General features: G+C 44.9%; 1 protein-coding gene across 1 annotated transcript; it reads right to left on the minus strand.

Moving 5' to 3' along the window:
* Positions 1-1,812: 1,812 nt before the first annotated feature.
* DNAAF10 (dynein axonemal assembly factor 10) lies at positions 1,813-24,940 on the minus strand. The gene is made up of 8 exons (XM_055328011.1): positions 24,489-24,940; positions 16,713-16,813; positions 14,124-14,254; positions 11,452-11,553; positions 9,165-9,280; positions 8,408-8,542; positions 5,790-5,887; positions 1,813-2,721 (listed from the first exon to the last, which is right to left on the minus strand). The coding sequence occupies exons 1-8, from the start codon at positions 24,669-24,671 to the stop codon at positions 2,514-2,516; spliced, it is 1,074 nt and encodes a 357-aa protein (XP_055183986.1). The 5' UTR covers positions 24,672-24,940; the 3' UTR covers positions 1,813-2,513.

The following is a 24,940-nucleotide window of genomic DNA, read 5'->3' on the forward strand; positions in this document are numbered from 1 at the left end:
CGTCCCCCCTCCAGCCCGGCCCCCCCGGCCTGAGCAAGCAGCCTCAAGCCCAGGCCCAGACCCCTGTGTCCTCCGTCAACCCCTCTGCAGCTTCAGCTTCCCTCCCTGGTCACCTTCATCCCAATTCCTACTCCGGGGGTCACCGCACTGGTCACTGGCTCTTCTTTCCATCGGATCACCTCCTCTCTCCGATCCTGAGTTCTTGGAGTTCAGGGATGATGCCTCCCACCTCCACAAATGCAGACCCGGCTTCCAGAGAAGCCAGCGACTGAGCTTCCATGAGCACCTGCAGCGTGGCCCCCAAACATCTGGGCCCCTTATGTGCCCAGGGTAGGTCCCCACCACAAACCTGCAAGTCCAGGTTAGGGAGCTTGAAAAGGTGGGGAGTGCGCGGTGGGGGCAGGAGAGAGGTCAGGGTGGGTCCTGGAAGGCGGAAGAGGCCCAGGCCGTGGTCACCGGGCAGCTGGCTCCCTGTAAGCGGGTGGCCGTGCCCTTCCCGGGACCCCGCTGCGGCGCCTGCAGCGTCTGGGCCGGGGGCGTGTGCACGCGTGCTCCAGGGCCTGCCCAGGGTCCCCAGGGCACAGGCTCGGGTCCCCGCTGGGCCTTGCTGTTGCCTGCTGCCCCCCGGCTGCCCAGGCAACTCCCGGAGCCGTACAAGGTCCCGTCTCATAAAATCCCCAGCGATTTTGCTTCTCTGGTGTTTCTGCTTCTCTATAAACGCCCCCAAATCCTCCTAGGCGGGCCGCGTTAGTGCAAGGCACACGGGGTCTGACGCCAGCACGGCCCCAGCCCACGGAGCCGACCGTGGGCCGCAGGAGGCCCGCACAGAGCTGTCCACGTCCCGGGTGCTGAACGCGCGGTGTAGGACGTGCAGCTGCAGGGACCGCGGGGAAGGCCACTCGCATGGCCTTGGGGACAGGGATTCCCTCCTTGCTCTCTGGGGCCGTCCCCCCCAGGTATCCCCGCGCCCAAGAGGAGGCTCCGAGGCCCAAACTCAGAGCAGACACGTGTGCGGCATCACCAACATTTTTTATGGCACAAAGGACAATGCTGCAAGGAAAACACAGAAAGGTGATTTAGGAGGCTCAGCCTCTGAATTGGGAGACATCGGAGGCATATCGTACCGAATTTATTTATGTTTTCCTTTGTAAGGACGCACAAGAAAAAAACCACATACCTAAGTTTAAAAGAACATCCAGTGAATAGTGAAGAAATGCTGAGTGATGAGAAGTGTGTATGGGCTTTGGGGGCGGCATTTTCCTTTCCCGGTGAGTGGTGGGAGATCGATCACCTTACAGTCCATGGCAGATTTAATGAAACAGAAGTAATTATTGTTCTTGACTTAAACCTAATTGCACCACCCAATACAAGTTTCCTAAAAGAGAATTCCATATTTTTTATTTTTCTTTTAAAAATGAAAAACAAAACAAAACAACCCAGCAGGTACAGCTTTTAAATTCAGTTTCAGTTTTACTTCCATAATTATGACCGCAGCAAAAAAACCTCTTGGGGATTTTTTAAAAGGTCAATTTTCTGAATTTAATACTCCAAAACACTGAGTTTCTAAGCACCATAAAGTCACAGGACTCTTACATATTAAAGTGTTTTAGGTGCTCCGACTCCTGAGTTGAGGGCGAGGGGAGGGTAGGCTTAAGGAAGGCGTGATAAAGTGAATGCCTCTGAGCCGAGCCAAAGATCCGGTGAGCACGATGAAACCGTGGATCGAGAGGTACTTACTAAGCATTTATAAAGCAAAGAAGTGATGGTGTTGGCCTTATTACTACTGTTACATGGACAGAATCAAAGCTTCCACAGATTTCAAAAACAAATTTATTTATAAAATATATGAAAAGATTTGACAAAAAAATAAGGCTAGAAAACCCCCATAATCTTCTACATCTCAACATCACTTACCAGCCAATAAGCAAGTCTAATTTGACTCCTGTTTTTTAGGTAAAAAGAGGTCACTATAAATATTCACTTGGTAAATATTTCGTTTTAGGAGTCTTACAGCTGAAAACAGTTACCAAATCTAGTCTGACCGTGCCATTTCGGTATTTTATAAAGTAATAGTCTGTACAGAAACGTACTGACACTGAAATCTCTCAAAGTATATTTATGAAGGTTAATTCATGGTACTTTTACCGAGACTGAACTATTTGAAACCAGGTATTATGGTAAAATATGTAACTCTGGGGTCGAAGAACAAATTGAAAACATGTTTAAATGCAGAAAAGTACCAACTTTTTCATAGAGATGGAGGAGAGATGAGCAGCGCCGGCTCTGGAGACAGCGGTCCCCCCACGCTGCAGCAAACCAGTTCGAGTCCGGTGGATGGAACACACCTCTCGATGTTTTTCACACCCGGAGGGAGGCGGGTCTGGACGTTTGCATCTGGGGACTGTTTTCATCCGTCAAATCCAACTCTGCTCAGTGAGGGCCAGAGGATCCCCGGGCACGTCCTAAATACTCTGAGCGTTCCTCCGGAAGGTTTCAGGTCCTAAGTCTTCGGATCAAATTTTATGGAGTTTTGTAACGATCAGTACTCTTACCATTTGATCAAAAGAACTGCAGATGCAGAGACCCCTTTTATCTGGACTCCAGTCGAGACTGGAAATGGGCTGGGTAGACAAGGTGACGTTCTGCAGGAGGCTGACCGAGCCCGCAACTCCCATCTCGACTCCCTCAGAATCTTTCTTTGACCGCTGAATAGGGTACTCGCTGCAAACAAGACCGGAGGGGTAAGGACAGAGATCCTAGCGTTCTCCACACCGTATTTATACACATACAGTCCAGTAGCTCCATTTTTACTTCTCTGCTGGGTACTCAAGGTGATAAGGACTTAAAGAATCTCTCCATGTTGCGTTTTATACAAATCGACACTATTTCAGCCTCAGCCTCATCCCCCAAAATATAGCTTTAAAAAAGAAATAAAGGGCTCGGTTCTACTAAAAACTTTTAAACATCATCTCTGCTCAGCTTGAACCTGTATTCTCTTTTATTATAAAGTTCTAGGTTGACCTAGCCTTATTTATTAAACTTGCTTGGTGTTCCTGATAATCCTTTACGCAGTCCTTCTCTAGATCCGGCTTCCTGGACACCACAGGCAGTGCAAGTGCAAAGGCAAAAGCTGTAAGTAACATCTGCGGAACGTCGCCTAAGCACATCCAGAATGAGCAGCAGACTCTGTTCCTAACTGTCGAGCTCTATGACACAGACCTAAGCCCACAGACCTTGTGTGTACCATTGCCATGGAAATGTGCTGCTAGGAGACTTTAGATCTTAAAAAAAAATCATTGCTTTAAAAAAAAAAAAAGCAATTCTAAGAACTTCTTTTTTTCAGCTGAACATATAAATTCATAAAATAAGTAGAGCTGAAGGTTAACAACTATAAATACCATTTGGTCTAGATTTGAGAAGGGGGAAAGGAGTTCCTAGTGAAAAACAGGAATAATCTTCCTCAGAGGGGCTCTAAAGCCTGTTCGGTACCGACCATGACATTACCTTCATTTCCTCGATGCTCATAGAGGCCAAGAGTGTGAGAGGGACAAAGCAACTCAGAAGCAGAGCAGAAACACAAGTGCTGGGTAGATCCCTACTATTCTTTCTTCTTCTTGGACCATACAACCTCTTTTGATTAAAAGGAGTAAGACATTCAGATGATGACACAGTTTACAGAATTTTTTCATGTCTCTTGGCAAAGGATGCAATTATTTAGTATTTAAAACAAAGATTTTTAAAATCTTCTATATTATCTATTAAAGTTTTAAGAATGTATATGCACATGTGTGAGTTTTAAATACACAAAAATTGGATGAAGAAGATGTAGTATATGTAAGATGTAGTACACACACACACTAGACTACTACTCAGCCATCAAAAAAAAAGAAAGAAAGAAATCTTCCCATTGAGAAAGACGTGGATAGAGCTAGAGGGTGTTATGCTACGTGAAATAAGTCAATCAGAGAAAGAGACAATTATATGATCTCACTCATGCTGAATTTAAGAAACAGAGGATCACAGGGGAAGAGAGGAAAAAATAAGATGCAATCAGTGATGGAGACAAACCTAAGAGACTCTTAACTCTAGGAAACAAACTGAGGGTTGCTGGAGGGAAGGGGGTGGGGGGTACCTGGTGACGGGCATGAAGGAGGGCACCGACTGATGAATCACTGACCTCTACCTCTGACACTAGTAACACATTATATTAATTGAATGTAAATAAAATTTTAAAAAAACCAAATACACACAAGAAATCTGCATGTTGGAGTCCATCCACTTAAAAAACAATCTCTGATTTAACTAGATGAGATGCTCTAGGAACTCTCAGGTACTCAGTAATTGTATAACAACGACATTACTACCGAGGGAGACTGGCAAATGGAAAGAAAGCCAAATATCATGCTACTTAAACCAAGTCTCTTCTGCTGGTGTAGTGACAACTCCGACAGCAAAGCTCCTAACCAATCTGAAGAAAGACTAGGTATCTGTTACGATGAAGATGAAAATTCATACGAAGATAAGCTTCAAATTTCTGATTACATACAAGACCCCACTTTACACTGTCATCAAAAATTCTAGCTGCAGATACGTTTGCACGTCGCATGGAATGTGGCTGACAAAGGAAACTGGAAGGAGTTTTTCAGGGAAGGAGCCTGAAGAGCACGGTCCCCGCAGGATACCGATGGGCCCCGCTCGGCTCACCACGGGGCCGGAGCCCTGGGCTGGAGGCAGCAGGGAGGGACGATGGGCAGCGTACCAGGCAAAGGGAAGCCACCAGTGGGCTGTCCACCGGCCGTTCTCCCAGAATTCTTACGGCTTCTCCTCTGCTTCTAACTAACAGAAACTATACAGTCTTGACCGAAAACATTCACTCCCCGGTTTTGGTCAGCTGGATCCCTAACGCCTGAACCCTTCCCACACGCAGCCCTGTTTCTCAGACTCCCTGCTAGCTCCTAACAGCAGCTGATAAATAGACGAGTATTTTGCACATGGCAAAGTCCCAGCCGTGCTGAAGAGTGTTCTTATTCGTGTGTCGTTAATCAAACGTTACTTTTGAAATATCCTTTCATTTGTGTGTTGTTGGTTTTTTTGCCTTTAGTGATGGCGAAAGAAAAACCATTAATTCTCAACTTTTATCAGGCCTTTTAAATGACCGCTGACCTGGTACGTGCCACCTGAGGGCTTGGCACGCCGAGCAGAGCGGCAGCTGTACCTTGCCCTCGCCCTGCCCGCCGCACACAGCCCACTTGACAGCCAGGCTTTCCCTGGACGCCATCAGGGGCCTCGGCACTGTGCTGGTTCCTTCACAGCAATGGTAGCTGAACTTGGGCAAGGGAATTATCAGGATCTAAAATTAAGAATTCCAACCGTCTTCCTATTCTCAAAAGGCAGTGTTTCTAGCAACCAGAATGATGTTTCAAAAGCCTTTGTTCAAATTTTTCATATCAAAATTACAAAAGAAAACAAACAACGGAAACCTAGCAAAAACTATGATTTTATATCTATGAAAAGAACAATTCCTACGTTACCCTGCTATACGGAAGACACAACTAAAATGCCCAATATCTTTAGTGTGTCTAAAGAATGTTAGTATTTACTAAGTGTAAAATAAGTACATTAATTTTTTTTAAACCTGGCAAAATAACACTTACGTAATACCACTTAACTTAAAAACATATCAAAATGAACGAAGTCAAAGGAGGAAGAGAGACAACAAAGTTCACTCTACTCCTACCTTCCGCCCACCAGTGACTTAAAAAGGAGCAACGTGCGCGGCAGAGACTTACTACTTCCAGAGGTGAAGGCTGCCGGCGCCCCCGGCCGTCAGGAAGAGCTCTCGGTTCTGTGGCAGGTGTCGGACCTGCCACACAGTTGATTTATGGGCCTAGACAGGACAAGAGGCACACAACTAGTTTTTACATTGACATGATAAAAAAGACTGCGCAAATAGAGAAACTCTGCAGGAAAAAAATTGTTTTACTAGAATTCAACTGTTATAAAAGTAGTTGAAGTATTTCCGGCACGTGTCTTTGTAAGGGCTACAGAGATTACTACAGAGTCCCTCACAAAAAGCATCATTTTTCTTTATTGCTTTATAAAACAAAGTTCTGGTGGATTAAAAAAATGCTATCAGAATAAAAGTCCATGTAAGTTTATAGTACCATAATTATGCAAATCGATTTCTGCACATTTAAATATCTCTAGCTCACTCTGAGAGAGAAGAAAAACTCAAAATGCAAATACATATACTTCATCCAAAGGTGAAAAAAGTACAGGCTGAATTTTTTTTTCAAAAACAGTAGACTTTATGTTTTACGGCAGCTTCAGGTTTCCAGCAAACTGAGTGGGAACTACACAGAGTTCTCATATACAGAATGAATTTTAATTTAAAGCTCCCAGAGCCTTATCTTTATTTTATACCATCTGACTTGTCCAGGCTTCAAAATAAGGACCACAAGGACTTAAAGATGGTGTTTAAGGTCATAAAAAGCCAGGGTCTTTATCAGTCATATTAAACTAAAAGACAAAAATGGCACCTGGCAGGTTAAGAGCACCTCGACAACAGCTAGTAAATCAGTGTTAATGGTGTAAGAGTCACTGCAAGGAACTTGAGAGACAGCGAGATGGTGGGCGGTGGGGGAGCAGGCAGGAAAGATGGAGGGAGCGCGAGGGAGGAAGGATTTCTGCTTGAGACCAACTAGATCTAGGTAATTCTTAGACACTTCACATTTCAGTGAGCGATTAGTCTTGGCATTTGACTGAATAGTCTTGTAAAATAAAATCCCATATTCAAGTTTAAGAGTCCTCAAGTGATTGGGTTCAAGGTGTTAAAACGTATTTCAGTTTATTTTATAGTTTAAACTCTTTTCTCTTCTGAGAACTGAATAAAAACATACACACACACAAAGCAAGAGGGGATGTGACCTCTTAAAATACACTGGCTACGGGGGCACCTGGGTGGCTCAGTGGTTAAGCGTCTGCCTTTGGCTCCGGTCGTGATCCCAGGTCCTGGGATCCAGCCCTGAGTCAGGCTTCCTGCTCAGGGGGGTCTGTTTGTCCCTCTCCCTCGGCCACTCTCCCTGCTTGTGCTCTCTCACTCATGCTCTCAAATAAATAAAATCTTAAAAAAAAAAACAAACCAACCACTGGCTGAGAAACGTGTTACAATTGTATAAGAGCCTATTTAATAAAATGCTTTAAGCTGCTGATAGGCACTTACTATATTCTGAAATAACAAGGCAAAAGATACTGTAACTTACAGCTACGTTGTTAAGAATTTAGTTCATCAGGCAGTGACAGCAATTTATATGCAGTAATAATAATAATTAGCAGTAATAACAAAATAAGACAAGACAGGAAGGTTTGAGAAGTGCTACTGAATCCGTGATGGAGGGAGAGGGAGCAAGAGAGTAAATGTTTAGTTCCTGAGCAACTTACAAGTTTTAATCTTATGGAAACTACAAACCTGTAACGGATCTTTACTTCCACATTCAAGGAAGGTCAGAGTCACATTCCCAACCCTCCGGCAAATGACAGGGTGTTTCAGCTTGAATTTTATGCAATCCCCTTACTCCAGGCTTCATCATCTTGTTTTTTTCTTTCTTTAACCAGTTTTTTCCCTGCGATCTGCTTTCTTGATCTATTTTTGATGTCGTAATACTGTACGTTTCCTTCTTTTTAAGATTTTCTTTATTCACTTATTTGACAGAGAGTACAGGGGGAGGGGCTGGGGGAGAGGGAGAAGCAGGCTCCCCGCTGAGCAGGAGCCCCATGCAGGGCTCCATCCCAGGACCCCGGGATCACGACCTGAGCCGAAGGCTGATGCTTAACCGACTGAGCCACCAGGTGCCGTGGATGTTTCCTTCCAAGCTACTCAAATACGTCTGGAACAACATACGGTACGTATATGTGTAAATGAGTGACTGAATAAATAATTTTTCTGAATCTACTATGTGCCCATGATTAATGCTTTGAATGATTTCACTTAATATAGCAAACCGGAATATAAAATGAAATGAAATAACATACACATGTTGATATGTTTTGAGAAGTATATAATTAGATATTAACACAAATATTATATATTTATTAGAAAGCATAAGGCTACATTTTGTTGATGCAGTTCTTAGCATCAGCTAGTTGTCTTGCGATTGTTCTTAAACTACAAAATAAGATCCTTAGCCAACTGAGAAGCCTTTATTGTAATCAAGAAATCTAAAATTGATAAACTTTGGGAAAGTACTCTCTGCACAGAAAAACTTGTCAAGTTCCTACAGGAATGCATTAAAAATAGCTCCCTTCACATAAAGACCTGGAAGGAACCTCGGTGACTAATTCTATTTATTAGTCTAAAACAAGCTATGAACATTCCTCTGCATAGAAAGACATTTCTCTCCTAACTTACCTTTTCTGAAACAGAGGCAAAACCTTTAGTTGGATGCTGTGTCCTCATATCAAAAACATGAAATTTTCCTTCCAGGGACGTAGCTACCAATTTATTCATACTTATGTCTTTTCTGTCAAACTCCAAGCTGCACACCTGAAATAGAAAATACGTATTATTGATGGTCCAATGACTGTTATTCAGGAGGTTCTTTTAAACTAAGTCAAACAGTAAAATTATCAGTTCATGTGAAAGCATTTAAATAATCACTATATCTTTTGAGATCAATCTGGAAACCCATGGGAGCTTCTACTGTTTTCATGTAACTTTATTTTCTACCGCCCAGTCAAAGCTGATTTTAAAAAACAGGAAGGAACCACATTCTTCACTAAAGGTCTACAATTCACGACCCCCAAATCTGAAAGTACTTGGGGAGGCTATTACTGTTTCAGGCTTTCCAGTATTAGCAGGCACGGGGCCCGTTACCACCTCACTTCACTATCACACGGCCTCGCCCACAGGGGTCCACAGACAGGCCACGGGGGCTGGTGGCCACCAGGGACTGTCACAGCACATCTCAACGTGTGCTCACTTTCTGAAGAGAGGACCCCTGATGAGAATCATTACATTCTCAGAGGGCTGAACAGCCCCGAAGGTTCAAAGCCATGGGCAGGAGGCTGCCCGAGATGAGCCACGAGGGGCGCTCTCCTTCTGAAGTAGTTCGGAGGTGGACAAAAGCACGCTCGGACCACCCACACAGAAGCCAAGTGTACGTTACCCCATTTTTTATGTTGGTCTCCCACCGCAAGGACATATTTCTCAGATCAAACAGTTTGATGTCGCCATTGTCATAGCCAGCACAAACAACACGCTCCTCTTGATTGTAAGCATTGCCTGGAAATCAAGACGCATTGCGGGTCTTTAGGAAGGCTCGTCTGAAGGCTGCTGAAATCACGTCGTAAAACACACATATAATTGGTACCAAATCAGACCAAAAAACCACAAGAGGCCAAATCTCGAGTTGCCAACCCTGAGGGGACGTCAGGATTATCAGGCTGGCTATCTGATACTGGTTTTTGAGTTGTTTTATTTTTTTGTTGTTTTTTTTGTTTTTTTTTTTTAAAGCCTCCCTTGCTGAGGTTCTCTAGTGAAGGGCTGACCGGTGTTCACCGGAGTCTACGTGGAAGCGCCCTTCCTTCTCTGCCGGATCCGCACGCGGCCGGGTGGGTTATGTCCAAACACAGCAGCTTTGGGTAGAAGAACTACAGCTGTGCTACGGTTGCTTTCTCTGGCAGCAACTACATTTGGACGCAAATAGAAACAACCTGAAAACTCCTTCATTTTACAAAATGTCGTCTGGTGTTCTCTTTGCACGGAAATAAATCTGAACTGGTAAGTTAACACACTGTGATCTGTGCGTAGTTGTAGGAACGATCACAGCTGCAATAAGACTGTAACCTGAGGTTCAACTCATCCTGCGTGGATCCCGGGGTGCTTCTGGAGGACCTCTGGCACTCCCCTTTACCCGCCACACACCACCAATTTGATCTTCCTCAAGTTCTGGTCACATCTCATCCCCACAAAAACTCTCAAAAGTTCACCTCCGCCTCCAACCATCTAAACACTCCTGACTTCGGAAAGGCTACTCCCGCCACGGTTTCCTCCAACATATGTTCTTGGGCACATTTCAGGCTATTCCCCAGGCTTGACATTTCCTCCCAACTTCAGTGATTCAAATACTATATATACTTGGCCTGGGGTCAAAATGTTCTTCCTCCACAGCCACCTGTCCCTCGAGATGCCTTCTATATTCATCCACACCTCTTGTCACCTTTTATCATTCCCGCCTTGTACCATCATTAGCGTAGACGTCATACCCTCTTTACTAAACTATAAGCTTCTTGAGGCAAGACTGCGAATCTCTCACCTCTGCATGTTCACACTGTTCTGCATGTACCTGACATTCATAAAAGAGTCAGATCAATTGTTTTTCAAACTTAATGTCCCAAATTTAAAACTGCACTTATGTCCCTTAGATCAAAGATGAAAGGCATTAATGGACCCACAGGTAATTACATTTTAATTATTGTATCAAATTTTAGATGATGATTCTAAATACAAATTCTGAAATTTCTCCCTAGAGTGTACATGCACTAAATTTATATATTATTGCTCATAACATACAAACACAGTAATTCCCATACAATAACTTATTTTTTTAATTGGAAATCTAAGACTTTCCTCTGATTAAATAATACTGCAATTTTTAAACAACATATAAAAGTTAAATAGTTCACATATACTATTAAGTCGCACTTTTAATGCCTGTTATCTACACAAGATTATGGGAAGAAAAAGAAGAAAGAACATACAGATTTCCAACTAAGTATGATCCGTATCCTTTAGGAGCAAAAATTATTTTAATTATGGCTGTCAGCAAGAGAGATACTAGGGCACACATCATTTAGTCCTACAAAGTCAATGTGCATTTTAAGTAATAGTAACAGAGGAACATACGTTATCAAATGATAAATAATTCTGTAATGGCATAACGATGTTCTAGAAAATAACATTGTCTGTGTCGAGTATAACGTAAGATTTGTTAGGTCACCATTTGATTTTGAGACTCTGCTTAGCTCCACTAATGGCATTTGGCTCCAAACCAGATCAACATTATCTAGTTAAACAGAAGTGTGTAATAGTAGCAAATATTTTGAGCACTTAATAATTTAAGCACAAGTCTCAGCACTTTCCATGTATTAATTCACTGAATCCTCATAATGCTATTAGGTAAATTCTATTATTAGTTCTGCTTTATAAATGCAGAAGTTAAGGAACAGAGAGAAGCTTGGTAAGTTGCCCACTTCACTCAGCCAAGAAATAACAAAGTGAGGATTCAAACCGAGGCCCCAGAGGCTGACATTAATAAGCACCGTCTCTATCTGCCTCAATACACTATCAGAACAATCCACAAAACAGACTGTAAGGAGACTATTGGGAATTTCTTGAAGCACTGCGCTGTTCACCATCTGATACCTCAAACGCAAGGTTCTTCAATAATTTACCAAATGCCACAGTCCAACAGTCCCTCTTGTTCTCTCCTTGTACAGGTTCCATATTGGCAACAGGATCATCTTTTTGTCTTGGGTCCCACACCTTCACAGTGCCTGTCGTACACACAAGTGAGTTGGCAAAATTCAATAGTGATTGATGACATTTCTGCATTCTCTTCCTATGACTTCCTGTGTCTGTGGCAATACGACAGACCATAGAACACTCGAAGAATACTCACATATTTCTGACTTCTACTTGGGCAAGTTGTATTTAATACCAGACATAACCCCTATGTTATTGTCAGTCTCGATGTCTAAGTTACTAGATACAGAAAAGCCAACAGCTGTTCTGAAGTTATCAACAAGGTATGAATGACAAAGGAAACACAAAAGTTATTAATTCAGATTATGTCTTATTTTCTTTGAGCCTAAACCTAATACACTGGTTATTTAGAATAATATCAGTGTCATTTCCATTTTTTTCCATACAACCCATGTAACCGTTGGCATTTTTCTTATACAGATGAATAAACTCTAATTTTTACAGTTACGATTTCTTATATGGAGTTATAGAATACTATCTCACACACAATTAAGTTTAATTTCCCTGTGGCAACAGAGATGAGGGAAATATTAAATAAAATTAACACATACGTCTTCTCAATGCTTCTCCTTTTAATGCAAATTACAGGACTACTAACTAAACTCCTCATTGCCTATAAGAAATACAAATGCATTTAATAAAATAGCTAAGAGGCAAGTACTTGAGAGACAACAGGAAAAGGGTAAAAAATCCTTAAAAGAGATAATAAACTCAGGAAAAGGAGAGATATCCCACTAGATTTATCTCCAAGGATAAAATAAAGTGTGTCATTAAAAAAATTTCTCACAAATGTGACAAGAGGTTATTATATTACTCTAGAGGGTTCATACAAATACAAATTATTACGCTAGAGGGTTCATACAAATTGATAAGATTCATATGGAATTTGCAATAGTTAAATGAGCAAAGAACATAAATAGACAATTCACAAAGCAAAACTAACTGACAAATACAGAAAGGTAAATACAGAAGTTAACACAAATTGGAATGGACTACGATTTTTATCTATAAAATTAGGGGGGTGGGGGGAGGAAAATCAATGCCGGTAGGGTAGACTGGAAATCCACCTCCTCTACTGTAGCGTGGAATGTGCACGGGTACTTTGGAAAGTCTGACAGTAAATTTTAAAAATTAAGAAAATATGCTAATTCTAAGAAAGTTATATACATGATGATACTCATTCCTTCATTATTTTAAAGCCACTCTCCTAAAACAATAAACAAAAACTTAACACAAACTGAATGCTTATTAACAAAGACATGGTTAAGGACGCCTGAGCTACACCCATAGTGTAGTGACTATCACAAAGTCATTAGAATGGCAGTGATGGAAACGGCAACATCTGCGTATGACAAAACACAAAATTTAAAAAGACAAAAATCATATCCACACTGACAGCTATACAAAATTGTAGATGAGGCTAGAAAGGAAAACAAATCTAAGGGTTATGCTGCTGTGGAAGACTGAATGCTAATTTTCCTTCTATATTCCATATGACTTTTATGATTAAAAGGAATAACTGATTTCTAAAACAGACACTCTGAATAAACTCTTAGAAAAATATATTTCACTTTTCTTTTAAAACAATCTCCTCGGGATCCCTGGGTGGCGCAGCGGTTTAGCGCCTGCCTTTGGCCCAGGGCGCGATCCTGGAGACCCGGGATCGAATCCCACGTCAGGCTCCCGGTGCATGGAGCCTGCTTCTCCCTCTGCCTGTGTCTCTGCCTCTCTCTCTCTCTCTCTCTCTCTCTCTCTCTCTCTCTCTCTGTGTGTGACTATCATAAATAAATAAAAATTTAAAAAAATAAAAATAAAACAATTTCCTCATGGTCTTGAGCAGCCATTAAAAACCAGCCAAACTCACTAAGGTGCCAAGTATTTTATGAGGAAGCAAATTCTGACTCCCTTCACAGGCATTCAGAACACCTCTGAACACCAACAGACCTGTCCCCTTAGTAACCGCAGGGTGGACAAGTAAAGTTGGTGCCCTCGGATCCTTCTACAACGCTCGGTGGAGGATCACAGACCTTCGATGTTCAACCAGCTGTCAACACGACAGTTTTCACAAGTACTAATTCTGCTTTTGAAAAAAAAGAAAGTGAGGGGCGCCTGGGCGGTTCAGTGGGTTGAGCATGCAACTCTTGATTTCGGCTCACGTCATGATCTCAGGGTCGTGAGATCAAGCCCGGTGTTGGGCTCTGCACTGGGCGTGGAGGCTGCTCAGATTCTCCCTCTCCTTCCCTCCGCCCCATCACAAAAATGAAAAGCTGCCTCCCACCCTATATTGTCAGCTGCCTCAAAAACCTGTGAGGAAATTTTAAATCTTCAAGGTTCATAGGAAACAGTGGTAGTAGTTGAACCAGCTCAAAACTAAAATGGTAAGGGCTATGCCTCTGTCTCAAAACACCCAGAAGTCTGAGGCAGTTGAGGGATAAGCAATTCAACTTGCCTATTAAAAAAGTGTACCATTAGATTTAAGGAGTCAAGGCTACTGAAGAGGATTTTCACATAGAGAAGATGAACTGTTGTACAAGGATCTAAAGAGAAAGCATTTTTAAATACAGAGAATACTTTAACTTACCATCTCGGCTGCCAGTCACAATTTCAGGCGCACCTTCCCCAATTCCCAGTCCACCTACGCCATCTATGGTATTTATAATTTCTTTATGGCCCTTTACGGAATATACTGGGATCTCTGGAGCTTCCAAATTCCTAGACAACAGAACACAGCCTCTTATTTACTCCACGAGGCCCACACATTTAGTCCATTACTGAAATTTAAGAATGCACATCAAATTTAGATTTTTGTTTAAAAATAAATAAGGGTTTCAAAAAAAAATAAGGGTTTCAGGTATGAACATAATTTATACATTTACTTTCAATATTTTGTCTCCTCTTTAGCTACTGTCAAGTCCTCAATGAGAACTGCCATCATTCAACTTGCAACTCACTTAGTGATTCTTGGAGATCATCATCTAGGGCCTCTGCACATGATTTACCAGGTGAGCCTGCTAATAAATGCAGATTCCTGGGCTCCTTTCCAGACGTAATGGAGGAGGAGCCCCAAATCTTCTGACCCTTTGGTCCACTGAAGTCTAATCATCACTACTTTAAACACAGAGTAAGTTCAAAGTAATTCAGAATGTTTCCAAAATAGGCCTTGCTAGTCTGATCTTGAGATCATTTGGAAGGATAAAATATGAATAGTGTTTACTTTGTACCTTTCCTCCTTTATAATGTACTATTTTCTCACTACATTCCATACTATTTTCCAGATGCCTGGGTGGCTCAGTGGTTGACCATCTGCCTTCAGCTCAGGGCATGATCCTGAGGGCCTGGGAAGGAGTCCTGTATCGGGCTCCCGCAGGGAGCCTGCTTCTCCCTCTGCCTGTGTCTCTGTTTCTCTCTTGTGTCTCTCATGAATAAATAAATTAAAAAAATAATAAATTCTGTATTTTCATCTAGTTACATATTTCTTAGTGTATCATCATGCTGGTCACAATAAATGTAAGTCTGTCTAAATCTAGGTTAGTTAAGAGAGAGGAATGCAGGAAAGTACCTGCTACTATGAGTGTCTGAGTCTCCCCGAGATGGTAGGCTCAAGTAGGTTTTGTTAATATACCCCTTCTCATGCCTCCCTTTTTTTCCTAGAGCCTTTAACCCACATTTCTCTTTAACAAGTCGGTTTTTGACAACTTATACTTTAAAAAAATAATAATAAATGCAGCTATTCACAAAATGTGATCCCAACTTATTACTAGATTATTATCCCAAGATTTATTAGTAAAATCTCTCTGATTAAAATTTCAGATAGCTCAACCTGGTTAAGAGATGTTTACCTTTGTAGCATCACTGTGAAAGAATCAGACTAAATAGGACTGAGGTTCTACTTAAAAGAACTGCTTTGACAGACTTTACGACACTGCTTTTTATAACATGAAATTGTAAGATTAAACAATGATAGTAAGTCAGTAATACCTATAACTATTTTAGGAGACTCTAATAGGAAGACAGTCAACAGTTATATTTTTTGCATATTCTTATACTGAAATATGTTATTTTATTTTATTTTTAATTTATTTTTTATTTATGATAGTCACAGAGAGATAGATAGAGAGAGAGGCAGAGACACAGGCAGAGGGAGAAGCAGGCTCCATGCCCCGGGAGCCCGACGTGGGACTCGATCCCGGGTCTCCAGGATCGCGCCCTGGGCCAAAGGCAGGCGCCAAACCGCTGCGCCACCCAGGGATCCCGAAATATGTTATTTTAAAAAATAACAATCAGACTGGCCTCTCCTGATTTCTGTGAAAGTATATGACACAGCATGTAAGAACCGGTGCATTCTGCTAAGTGCTGACTAAGCAGTTAAAGCAAAGGAAGTTAAAATAGCTTCATTCTGTTTTATATTCTAAGAGAGATATTTCAAAGTAATTCAATTAGAAAGCAGCAGATTCTGAGTGAGAATCAAGAAAAATCACCTTAGAAAACATGAAGCAGAGAGGATGATTTCTTCTAGAACATCACTATCTACTTTAAACAGTTAAAATAAGATATTCTTGAGAAAGAATTAAAAGGAATATCAGTTCCTGCAATTTAATTTCAATATGAGAAAATAAATCCAGGTCGAACATGAAAATTACAAGCCTTTGGCATAATAATGGTTTTGTTCATTAGTAACAGGTTTACATTGATTTGCTCAACAGACGCATTCCTGAAAAGTTGTGCTTAGATATCAACTAAAGTATTAACATTTTTTCAGTGAGAGTTCTACATTAAAAAAATCAAAACAAAATCTCTGTGTATCATTCAGTAAGGCTAATTGTCTTGCTGACATGTAAACAATATCTAACTGTTCTGCGTTAACACATGTGCGGGGAAGAGCCCTTTACGTACACATACAGGGTATTAAACGCTAGCACCAAACAGCATGTGTGGAAATAAATACTGGCAACATCATTCAAAATCTAAAGAAAATTTAAAGTATTTTTAAAGAGATTTTGAATATGAAATCTAGAAATATGTATTAAAAGACAATTCTCACATTTTTATAAACAGTTAAAAATGAACAAGAAACATTTTAAAATTAGAATTCTCCCTTTCAGAAGAAGACTGACAAGACTATCAAAGAAAATACCTACCTCGTGTCTTAGTATTGATTAAATAATCTTACCATACATGAAGGTTTCCAGCAAAATCTCCAGTCGCTAAATATCTCTGCTGTAAAGATGTTGCACCAAATGTTCCACATTTAATGGGTTTGGCCTTTTCAATCTTGACAGGAGGCAGGGAGAGAGGATACGTTATTTATGTAAGCAGCTCTTTATATAACTCATGGTATTTATGGCTCTATTATAGGACTTAAATAAGACACGTAATACAAAGGCAATTAAAACATTTTCTGATCAAAATTGTCATGCTTTTCCTCTAGTCGCTTTTCTATAGTTTAAAAGTATGTGACTGTCAAAGAGAATGAGTCTTAATTTTGCCTGTCCTCTCATCTCACTAATGAGACATTCTAATGCTGACAAGTACACCGTCTCTGGCATGGTTTGCAAATATGAAACTTTCTGCATTTAATGTGCTATTCTTCTTTAAGATCCTCAGTAGAAATGAGAACATAATGAAGATATTACTCTTACCAGATGGCTACAGGAACAAAAATGTTTATGTGTCTCTTATAGTTTTCCCTGCAGAACCCTATAAACCGAGAATGTTTATGTCCCTATTCTCTCCGGGACCTTATCCATGCAGAGATCTGTATACACGTGAGTACCAAGGGCGCTGCTACTGGTCTGGAGTAACCAATATTTTGAAGTCTCTTTAAAGAGCAACTGCTCCCGGTATCGCACACAATCGTGTTAGTAAAACAACCACACACCGATGCACTATTTAAGAAACGAGACTACGTTAACCACGTACAGACCGTGTCACCAAAGGGTCCTTAGGGATGAGACCGTGTGACACCCTCCTGCCGCGGGGGAAGAGCTTGAAGCATTCAGCTCCGCACACCTGTCCAACCAGGCAGTCAACATTTTTCGTAAGCTCCTGCTGGATGCAAATTAATGAACTAGGCAGATGGGACACGAACACCAACAAGACCGGCCACGCCCTCAAGGAGTTTACGGCCCAAACAGCAACTCCTATGCGATCCCCGCACAGGCTCCTCGCACCCTGCTCCGCACCCTGCTCCTCGCACCGGCTCCCACCCCTCGCGGGGCCTCCGCTGATCTCCCCTTACTTCTGAGGCTTCCCATTTCTCTGCTGCCCCCGCCCACCCCAACCGCCCTGGCCCGGCCACTGAAGCCCTTCCTGGAGTCTGCCGCTGCCTCAGACCCTAGAACTCGGGCCACGTGGGATCAGTCGAGGCCGCTACGGGAGACCGGCTGACACCACGCTCCGGTCCTCTATCACCTCCCTTTTGCTGTCGGCCTCGTCACGGCAAAACTATTCCTCTTATCTAATCTCTTGTAAACTCTAAATTTCTCATTATTAATGTGTACACAAGTAATATGTGTTCCCTATAAAAATGCAAACAAGACAAAAAAACCGAGCATCAAGAAGTGAGTCTCCCTCTGGTGCTTCCCAGGGTAATAATCCCCATCCTTCTGGACCTTTTCCTACACATTTACAAGCATACACAGGTTTGCTCTAATACAGGGAGGCCCATAACATATTCTCCTTTGACTTTTTTTTTTTTTGGCATAATATTCTGGACTTAACTTTTTATCTCTCCACAGAGTTCTCCAGCTTCTAGATTTCTTCTCATAACCTTTCAGCCTCCTGGGCCAATCTTCATCCCTCCTACTAGGCTTAGCCTGTATCATAGAATTTAAAAAATATCTTCCCTGACATTTTCAGTGTTTGGCTGGGCACTTCCATATAAAGGTATACATAGCACTTTTTATTTTTTAATAATAAATTTATTTTTTATTGGTGTTCAATTTGCCAACATACAGAATAACACCGAGTGCTCACCCTGTCCAGTGCTCCCCTCAGTGCCCGTCACCCAGTCCCCCCCCCCAAACCCCCGGCCACCTCCCCTTCCACCACCCCTAGTTCGTTTTACATAGCACTTTTTAAAGAAAAAGAATTTTCTTATTCACTTAACCAAACTACAACTAAACTTCTTGCATGGTCCAAGGGACATTATGTGCTACGGGGCCTTGGAAGCCCGCAGCCTACTGAGCTTTGTCTGGGATCTGGAGAGATCAGCGCCTGCTCTGGAGCCAGGGCCGCGGGAAGCACCCACAGCCGCCCTGCCGCCCGGTGAGCGAAGCAGCCACCCCCAACGGCGCGGCTGCAAGGCACGTACTGATGAGAACCTCGGAATCACTGAATCATTTGTTCTTCTTAACCCATGTGTGGTCTGAGATAATATCGGTTATTCAGAAACTGATATTCCCTTGTTACCTTCCCGACGGAGCTGTAACACAGCAGCACAATGAACCAAAGTGCTGTCAACAGAGCGGTCGGAGCCGGGGTCACCCAGGAGCTCTGCGGCCTCCAGGCCCCGCAACAGCCCGGCCCGGTGGGCGCCGGATCCCTGGAGCACCAGGGCTGCGGCTGGTACCGGGGTACAGGGGTCCCACGGCGGCCAGCTGGTGGGTGGACCCGCCCTCTCTCCCTCCGGGCGGCCCGGGCCAGGGGTCAGCGTGGAGCCAGGGAACCCGGAATCGGCCCCAGGGGGATGAAGCCCCCCGGGGGCTGGGGGGCCGGGAGCCCCGCCCAGGGCCGGGACAGCGCGGTCCAGCGGTCCTGGTCCTGACCTCCCGCCTACGTCCTGCGGTGCTGGGCTGCAGCCCGCTGCCCCGGGGCCGCCTCCTGGGCCAACAAGCCTCCAGCCCCAAGCTGACCTCCCCTCAGGCCTGCGGTCCGCACAGGCCTTTGAGGATTCTCCTGCTGGTAATAAAACACCGTCCTCCCCACGCGACCTCTATCTGACTCTTACCTTTTCCCCCTTTGAAACAGAGAATTTCAAGCCACGCTCCTAGAACATACTGATCTTCCGGTGCCAACATAAATTCACACACACACACACACAGTTTAAAGCTGTTAATTGATAGTTTTTCTCAAACTTAAGTTTTTTTGCATATCTCTTTCAGATCGTCTGTTAGAAAATATCAGCAAATGCACACCCGTAAGAAAACCTGGAAATGAAGATTCTGTCTTCGTTTCATGAAACTTAGGTCTGGTTACTTCACATGCTACAAAGACCACATTATGATAATGCAGCCAGATTTTTCGACTGGAAAACCCCTTCTTTGTGCAGAATTGGAACCGACTATTCCTTGTTTTACGGACTCCCAAAAACAGCACCGCAGCGTTCAGAGTTCTGGCACCTGAACACGTCTGACAATCCCTACCTGAGAAGGAAAGAAACCAAACTAAGAACCGCTTTACTACAATAGATCCTGTAGTAGATGTGTCCACATTTGTCATTGCACAAATTCTGAAAGTCAGTCTTCACTGGAATATAATGGAATGAAACAAATGCATCTCCACCTATAGAGGCCCAGACTCGCAGGAGTGGCACCAAGGCCTGTGGTAGACAAAACGTACAGAGCTCCTTGCAATCTCGCCGTGATTCTCTGATCTTATTCCCCGCTTCTCTCCTCTCTACTACACTGCAGCCACATCTCTAGCTTTCTTGTTGCTCTTTAGACACAATAAAGTCATTTCAACCTCAGGACATTTGCACTTACTATTAACTAATGCCTGAATCGCTCTTCCCTCACATCATGAGATTTTCCTTCTCGCAATTTGGATTTCAGCTTAAATGTCACCTCCTCTAAGAGGCTTTCCCTGCTCCTCCATTCTGAAGTGGAATCCCCAAAGCACTATCACTCACCCTGTTTAATCTTCTTTACTAAGCACTTACCAGTAAAACTGTTTTATTCAATTATCTATCCCAACCTTTCTAGAATGAGAACCATGAGAAGGGGGCCTCGTCCCATCTGTTAGGCAACCTTGTAGGTGCTCAACGTCTGTTGAATGAAAGTATAAAAGAGCATTAACCTCTCATTCCTAGTGCTGGGGAAAGGGCAACCACTCCTGGAGTCCATATTCCCATTTCTCCCACCACGGTTTCACATGACACACAGTTTCTGGTGTCATTTATATGCCACAATGAAAACAGCATCCATATACTCAACACACATACCAGATACCATTCTAGACCCTCCAGGCTATGCCATCCCTTTTCTGTTTAACACAACTACAAGCCAAGTATTTGGAACACTCTTTTCCAGATGAGGACACAGGCTTACTCAAGGTCCCTAGGGCCAGGGGCCCCGACCCCTAAACCTGAGAGTCACGAGAAGTACCAATGGGCTGGTGAGGGAGATGGTACAGTCATGAACTGAACCTACTTTCAGACTAGTGTCCTTTGGTTTTCACCTTCACTCGTATCTTTACGAGATGTAAATATATGGTACTTATGCTTCCCTCATGTTCTCTCGTCTCCTTATACCAAAGAAAAATAAATAGGTACTCATAGTCTGCTGTGCAAGAGTCAAATTATTTCAAAATATAAAAATATTTTAAAACCTCAAATGTATGAACCTTATCTGCATGACGATGACGACTACAGTTTGCTGAGAAGAGCTGAGCTCTGCTGGCAAATGGACTTACAGAAGCAGGGGTGTTTTCTCTTTCTAAGATGTTCATGGAGGTCATAATAGCTTTAAGAAGTAGCACTAGAGCGAACCTAAGTTTTTTTTTTTTTTTTTAAGATTTTATTTGTTCATGAGAGACACAGAGAGAGGCAGAGACACAGGCAGAGGGAGAAGCAGGCTCCCTGTGGGGGCCGATGCAGGACTTGATCCTGGGACCCCAGGGTCATGCCCTGAGCCAAAGGCAGACGCCCAACCACTGAGCCACCCAGGCGTCCTGAAGCTAAGTTTTAATAGTTCATAAAAAGGCTCTTTCTCTGCCTCTGTCAAATTATTCTACCTTTGGGGGAGAAAAAAGGTTCAAAAAATCCAATGGTTACTTACATTCTTCTTATTAGGAAAAAAATGGCTAAAAAGATTTTACAAAATTTGTTTCACAAAGAAACTGGTATATAGTAATAACTTTTGCTGTATGACACATCATAGATGGTCATTTTTGACATAGCTGTTGGTTCTCTTTGCTGCAGTAAGCTGACATGATTAAGGCAGCCCACGAGGGATAATTCCCATGAGAGCTATTTTTGTTCTGCCTGTGGGTGGGTCTAGTACAGCTTGTCAGTATTTCCTCCTCCGCATCCTGGTGCTACTTTAATTAACATTAAAAGTCAGTCAACCAAATGGTAAAAAGGGTAAACTCAGTGGTGCCGGGGCTAAAAAAGCAGAACTTTATTAGCTTAATTAATTTCTGCACCATAAACATCCACAACCATGACTCCATCTTTCAGGGCCACCCCTAGTCCTTTGGGCCGATTAGAGAAAAGGTGCCCTTTATAGGATGAGGAAGTCTCACACCTGTAAAGTTTGATGAGAAAGAGACAGATTCTCAGCTCTCACTTGAACCCTGCAACCCTGCGTGCGACGGAACAAACAGCTCAGCCGTACAGCAGGCCCTCATTCCGTCTGTCCTTCATACCGAGGTCAGGCACACACGGACAGAGACCCATCGGCATCCCTCCCACATTTTTACCTCGGATGCGCGAGCTTTGGAACACGTGACCTGAGGTGGTTCCACAATGAAGAACCAAGTGTTTCAAGAATTCACCTACCCAGTGGCAGTCAGCCCTGGTACCTGTTAGAATCATGTAGCTGACGTCTTAAAAATACTGATGTCCAGGCCCCCCTAGTGTAGATGCAAGAGTCCCACGGCATCAGCATTCCCCAAGGTGGGACCACGGCCTGAATATTTTAAAACACACCGCACCCCTCCCCACCCCACCCCCAGAGCGCACTCTGCTGATCCTGTGCACAGTACGGGTTGGGAATCACCAAGCCTGTATTAAACCTACAGCCTTTCCCACTGCACCATCACAGCCAAACGTAATCCAAGTTCTTAAAAGTGTCTCTGCGCTAGTTTTATCCTCTCTTTAGAAGAAGGGATTCGTCCCTTGAGTACCTGGGCCCTTCTTCAGCATAGTGTCTTGGCATAGGTTGCCAAGAGACAGAGACAAAGGGCACTATTTCGCCTTGTACAACGAGTGTAGTCCTGAAATGTGCACAAATCCTACCTTAAAAGCCACAAGTCTGCAAATGCTCTCTGGTTAAATGTGACGGTAGCTGGTATCTGCTCCTAATGCTTCACCTGTAAATTTCTGTCTCCTATTCCAAGGTCTCCCAGTTGTTCAAACCCTGACGCCTGTTGGTTAATGATCCATAAACCAATTATCTAAATTTCCCAAGTTACGTCCTTTTACAGGTATACGTACACTCGTGCTTTTAGCAGGTGATTTATTGAGCGGCTGAACCTTACAAGCCCCACTCATGAAACACGCTACCCTGACTCCCCAGGAGCTTACCATCTACTTAGAGACAAACGGGACACAACTGCGTACTTCTGGAGCGGACCCTAAGTACCCGAGGAATGCAGTGTCAAGACGTGCTCCTGTGGGGATCAAGTCATCCCAACTGGACCCTAAAACAGCAACGGGTGCCTGGGGGCTAACCAGTGAACTACAGAAGACCAGGCGAAGACGACTTGGCCATGCTTAGGAACTCTGACCTAAGTACTTGGCAAGAAAAGACAAACTGAACGAGAAAACCAGCACTCGGAGAAATTTACAGTTCGACGGGATCTCATGTACCTTCTAATCCAAGCTTGCCGATGCAAACTGTGTTTATCCTTTAGCTGACAGTTTAACACCTGTCTCATCCAAGCAGATGCTCTCCAGTTGTTGTTGTTTTTTTAAGGTCTTATTTATTCATGAGACACAGAGGGAGAGGGGCAGAGACCCAGGCAGAGGGAGGAGCAGGCCCCATGCAGGGAGCCCCACGTGGGACTGGATCCCGGGACCCCGGGGTCACGCCCTGGGCCGCGGGCAGGTGCTCCACCGCTGAGCCCCCCCGAGCCCCAGTTTCTTTTACTCCCGCAGAACCGTGTTCCTTTATGGTGGAGAATTCATCTCGGTTTGTATTTATGCATCCTCGGTCTGATTATTTAACGGATCGTTGCTCCCCGGCTGGAAAGTAAACACCGCGAGGGCGGGGACGCTGTCATTCACCTGCCTGCGCCTGCGCCTGCGCCTGCGCCTGCGGACAGCGCCGCCTCCACCTACGCAGGCACCTCCGCTGCTGCTTCTCTCAAGGAGCAGTTTAGGGCAGCGGGGGGGGGGGGGACACACACACCCGGACCCCAACCCCGCCCGGACCCCGCCCCGACACGACCCCGACTCGGACCCCGACCTGGACCCGGACCCCGACTGGACCCCGACCCGGACCCCAACCCGGACACGACCCCGACTCGGACCCCGACCCGGACCCCAACCGGACACGACCCCGACTCGGACCCCGACCCGGACCCCCGACCCGGACACGACCTCGACTCGGACCCCGACCCGGACCCCGACCCGGACACGACCCCGACTCGGACCCCGACCCGGACCCCGACCCGGACACGACCCCGACTCGGACCCCGACCCGGACCCCCGACCCGGACCCCGACCCGGACACGACCACCGACCCCGACTCGGACCCCGACCCGGACCCGGACACGACCCCGACTCGGACCCCGACCCGGACCCCGACCCGGACACGACCCCGACTCGGACCCCGACCCCGACCCGGACCCCGACCCGGACACGACCCCGACTCGGACCCCGACCCGGACCCCAACCGGACACGACCCCGACTCGGACCCCGACCCGGACCCCCGACCCGGACCCCGACCCGGACCCCCGACCCGGACCCCTGACCCCGACCCGGACCCCAACCCGGACACGACCCAGACTCGGACCCCGACCCGGACCCCGACCCGGACCCGCCCGGGTCCCCGCCGCACCCACCTCCCTCAGCAGCTTCAGGTCCCCGTGCTGGATCTCGTACAGCTGGACGACGCCGGTGCCCCGCGCGAAGTTGCCCATGGTCACGAACTTGGCGCTGCAGGGCACCCACTTGCAGTCAAACACCGTGTAGTTGAGGCCCTTCTGGATGTGGGCGATGATCTGAGGCTTCTCGAAGGCCGACATGGTGCCCCCGCCCGGCCCCGCGGCCCCGCCGGCGCGCCCCGAGAGCGCTAACCGGGAAACCAGACCCCAAACAGCAACGACGGCTTCCCCCTCCCGCTCGCCGTAGCCGCCCGGGCGCCCCCCGGTCGGTGTAGTCGTCTGCGGCGGTGCCTGACGCGCTGCTCAAGTCACGGACACGTTTTCCTCCCCGACGGCACGAACTCGGCTCCCGTCTTCACCTGCTGCCTCCCGTGCACACCCACGCTGGGAGGGCCGAGGCCCCGGCTGCG

This window comes from Nyctereutes procyonoides, unplaced genomic scaffold (assembly GCF_905146905.1).
Source record: "Nyctereutes procyonoides isolate TBG_1078 unplaced genomic scaffold, NYPRO_anot_genome, whole genome shotgun sequence".
Lineage (NCBI taxonomy): Eukaryota > Metazoa > Chordata > Mammalia > Carnivora > Canidae > Nyctereutes > Nyctereutes procyonoides.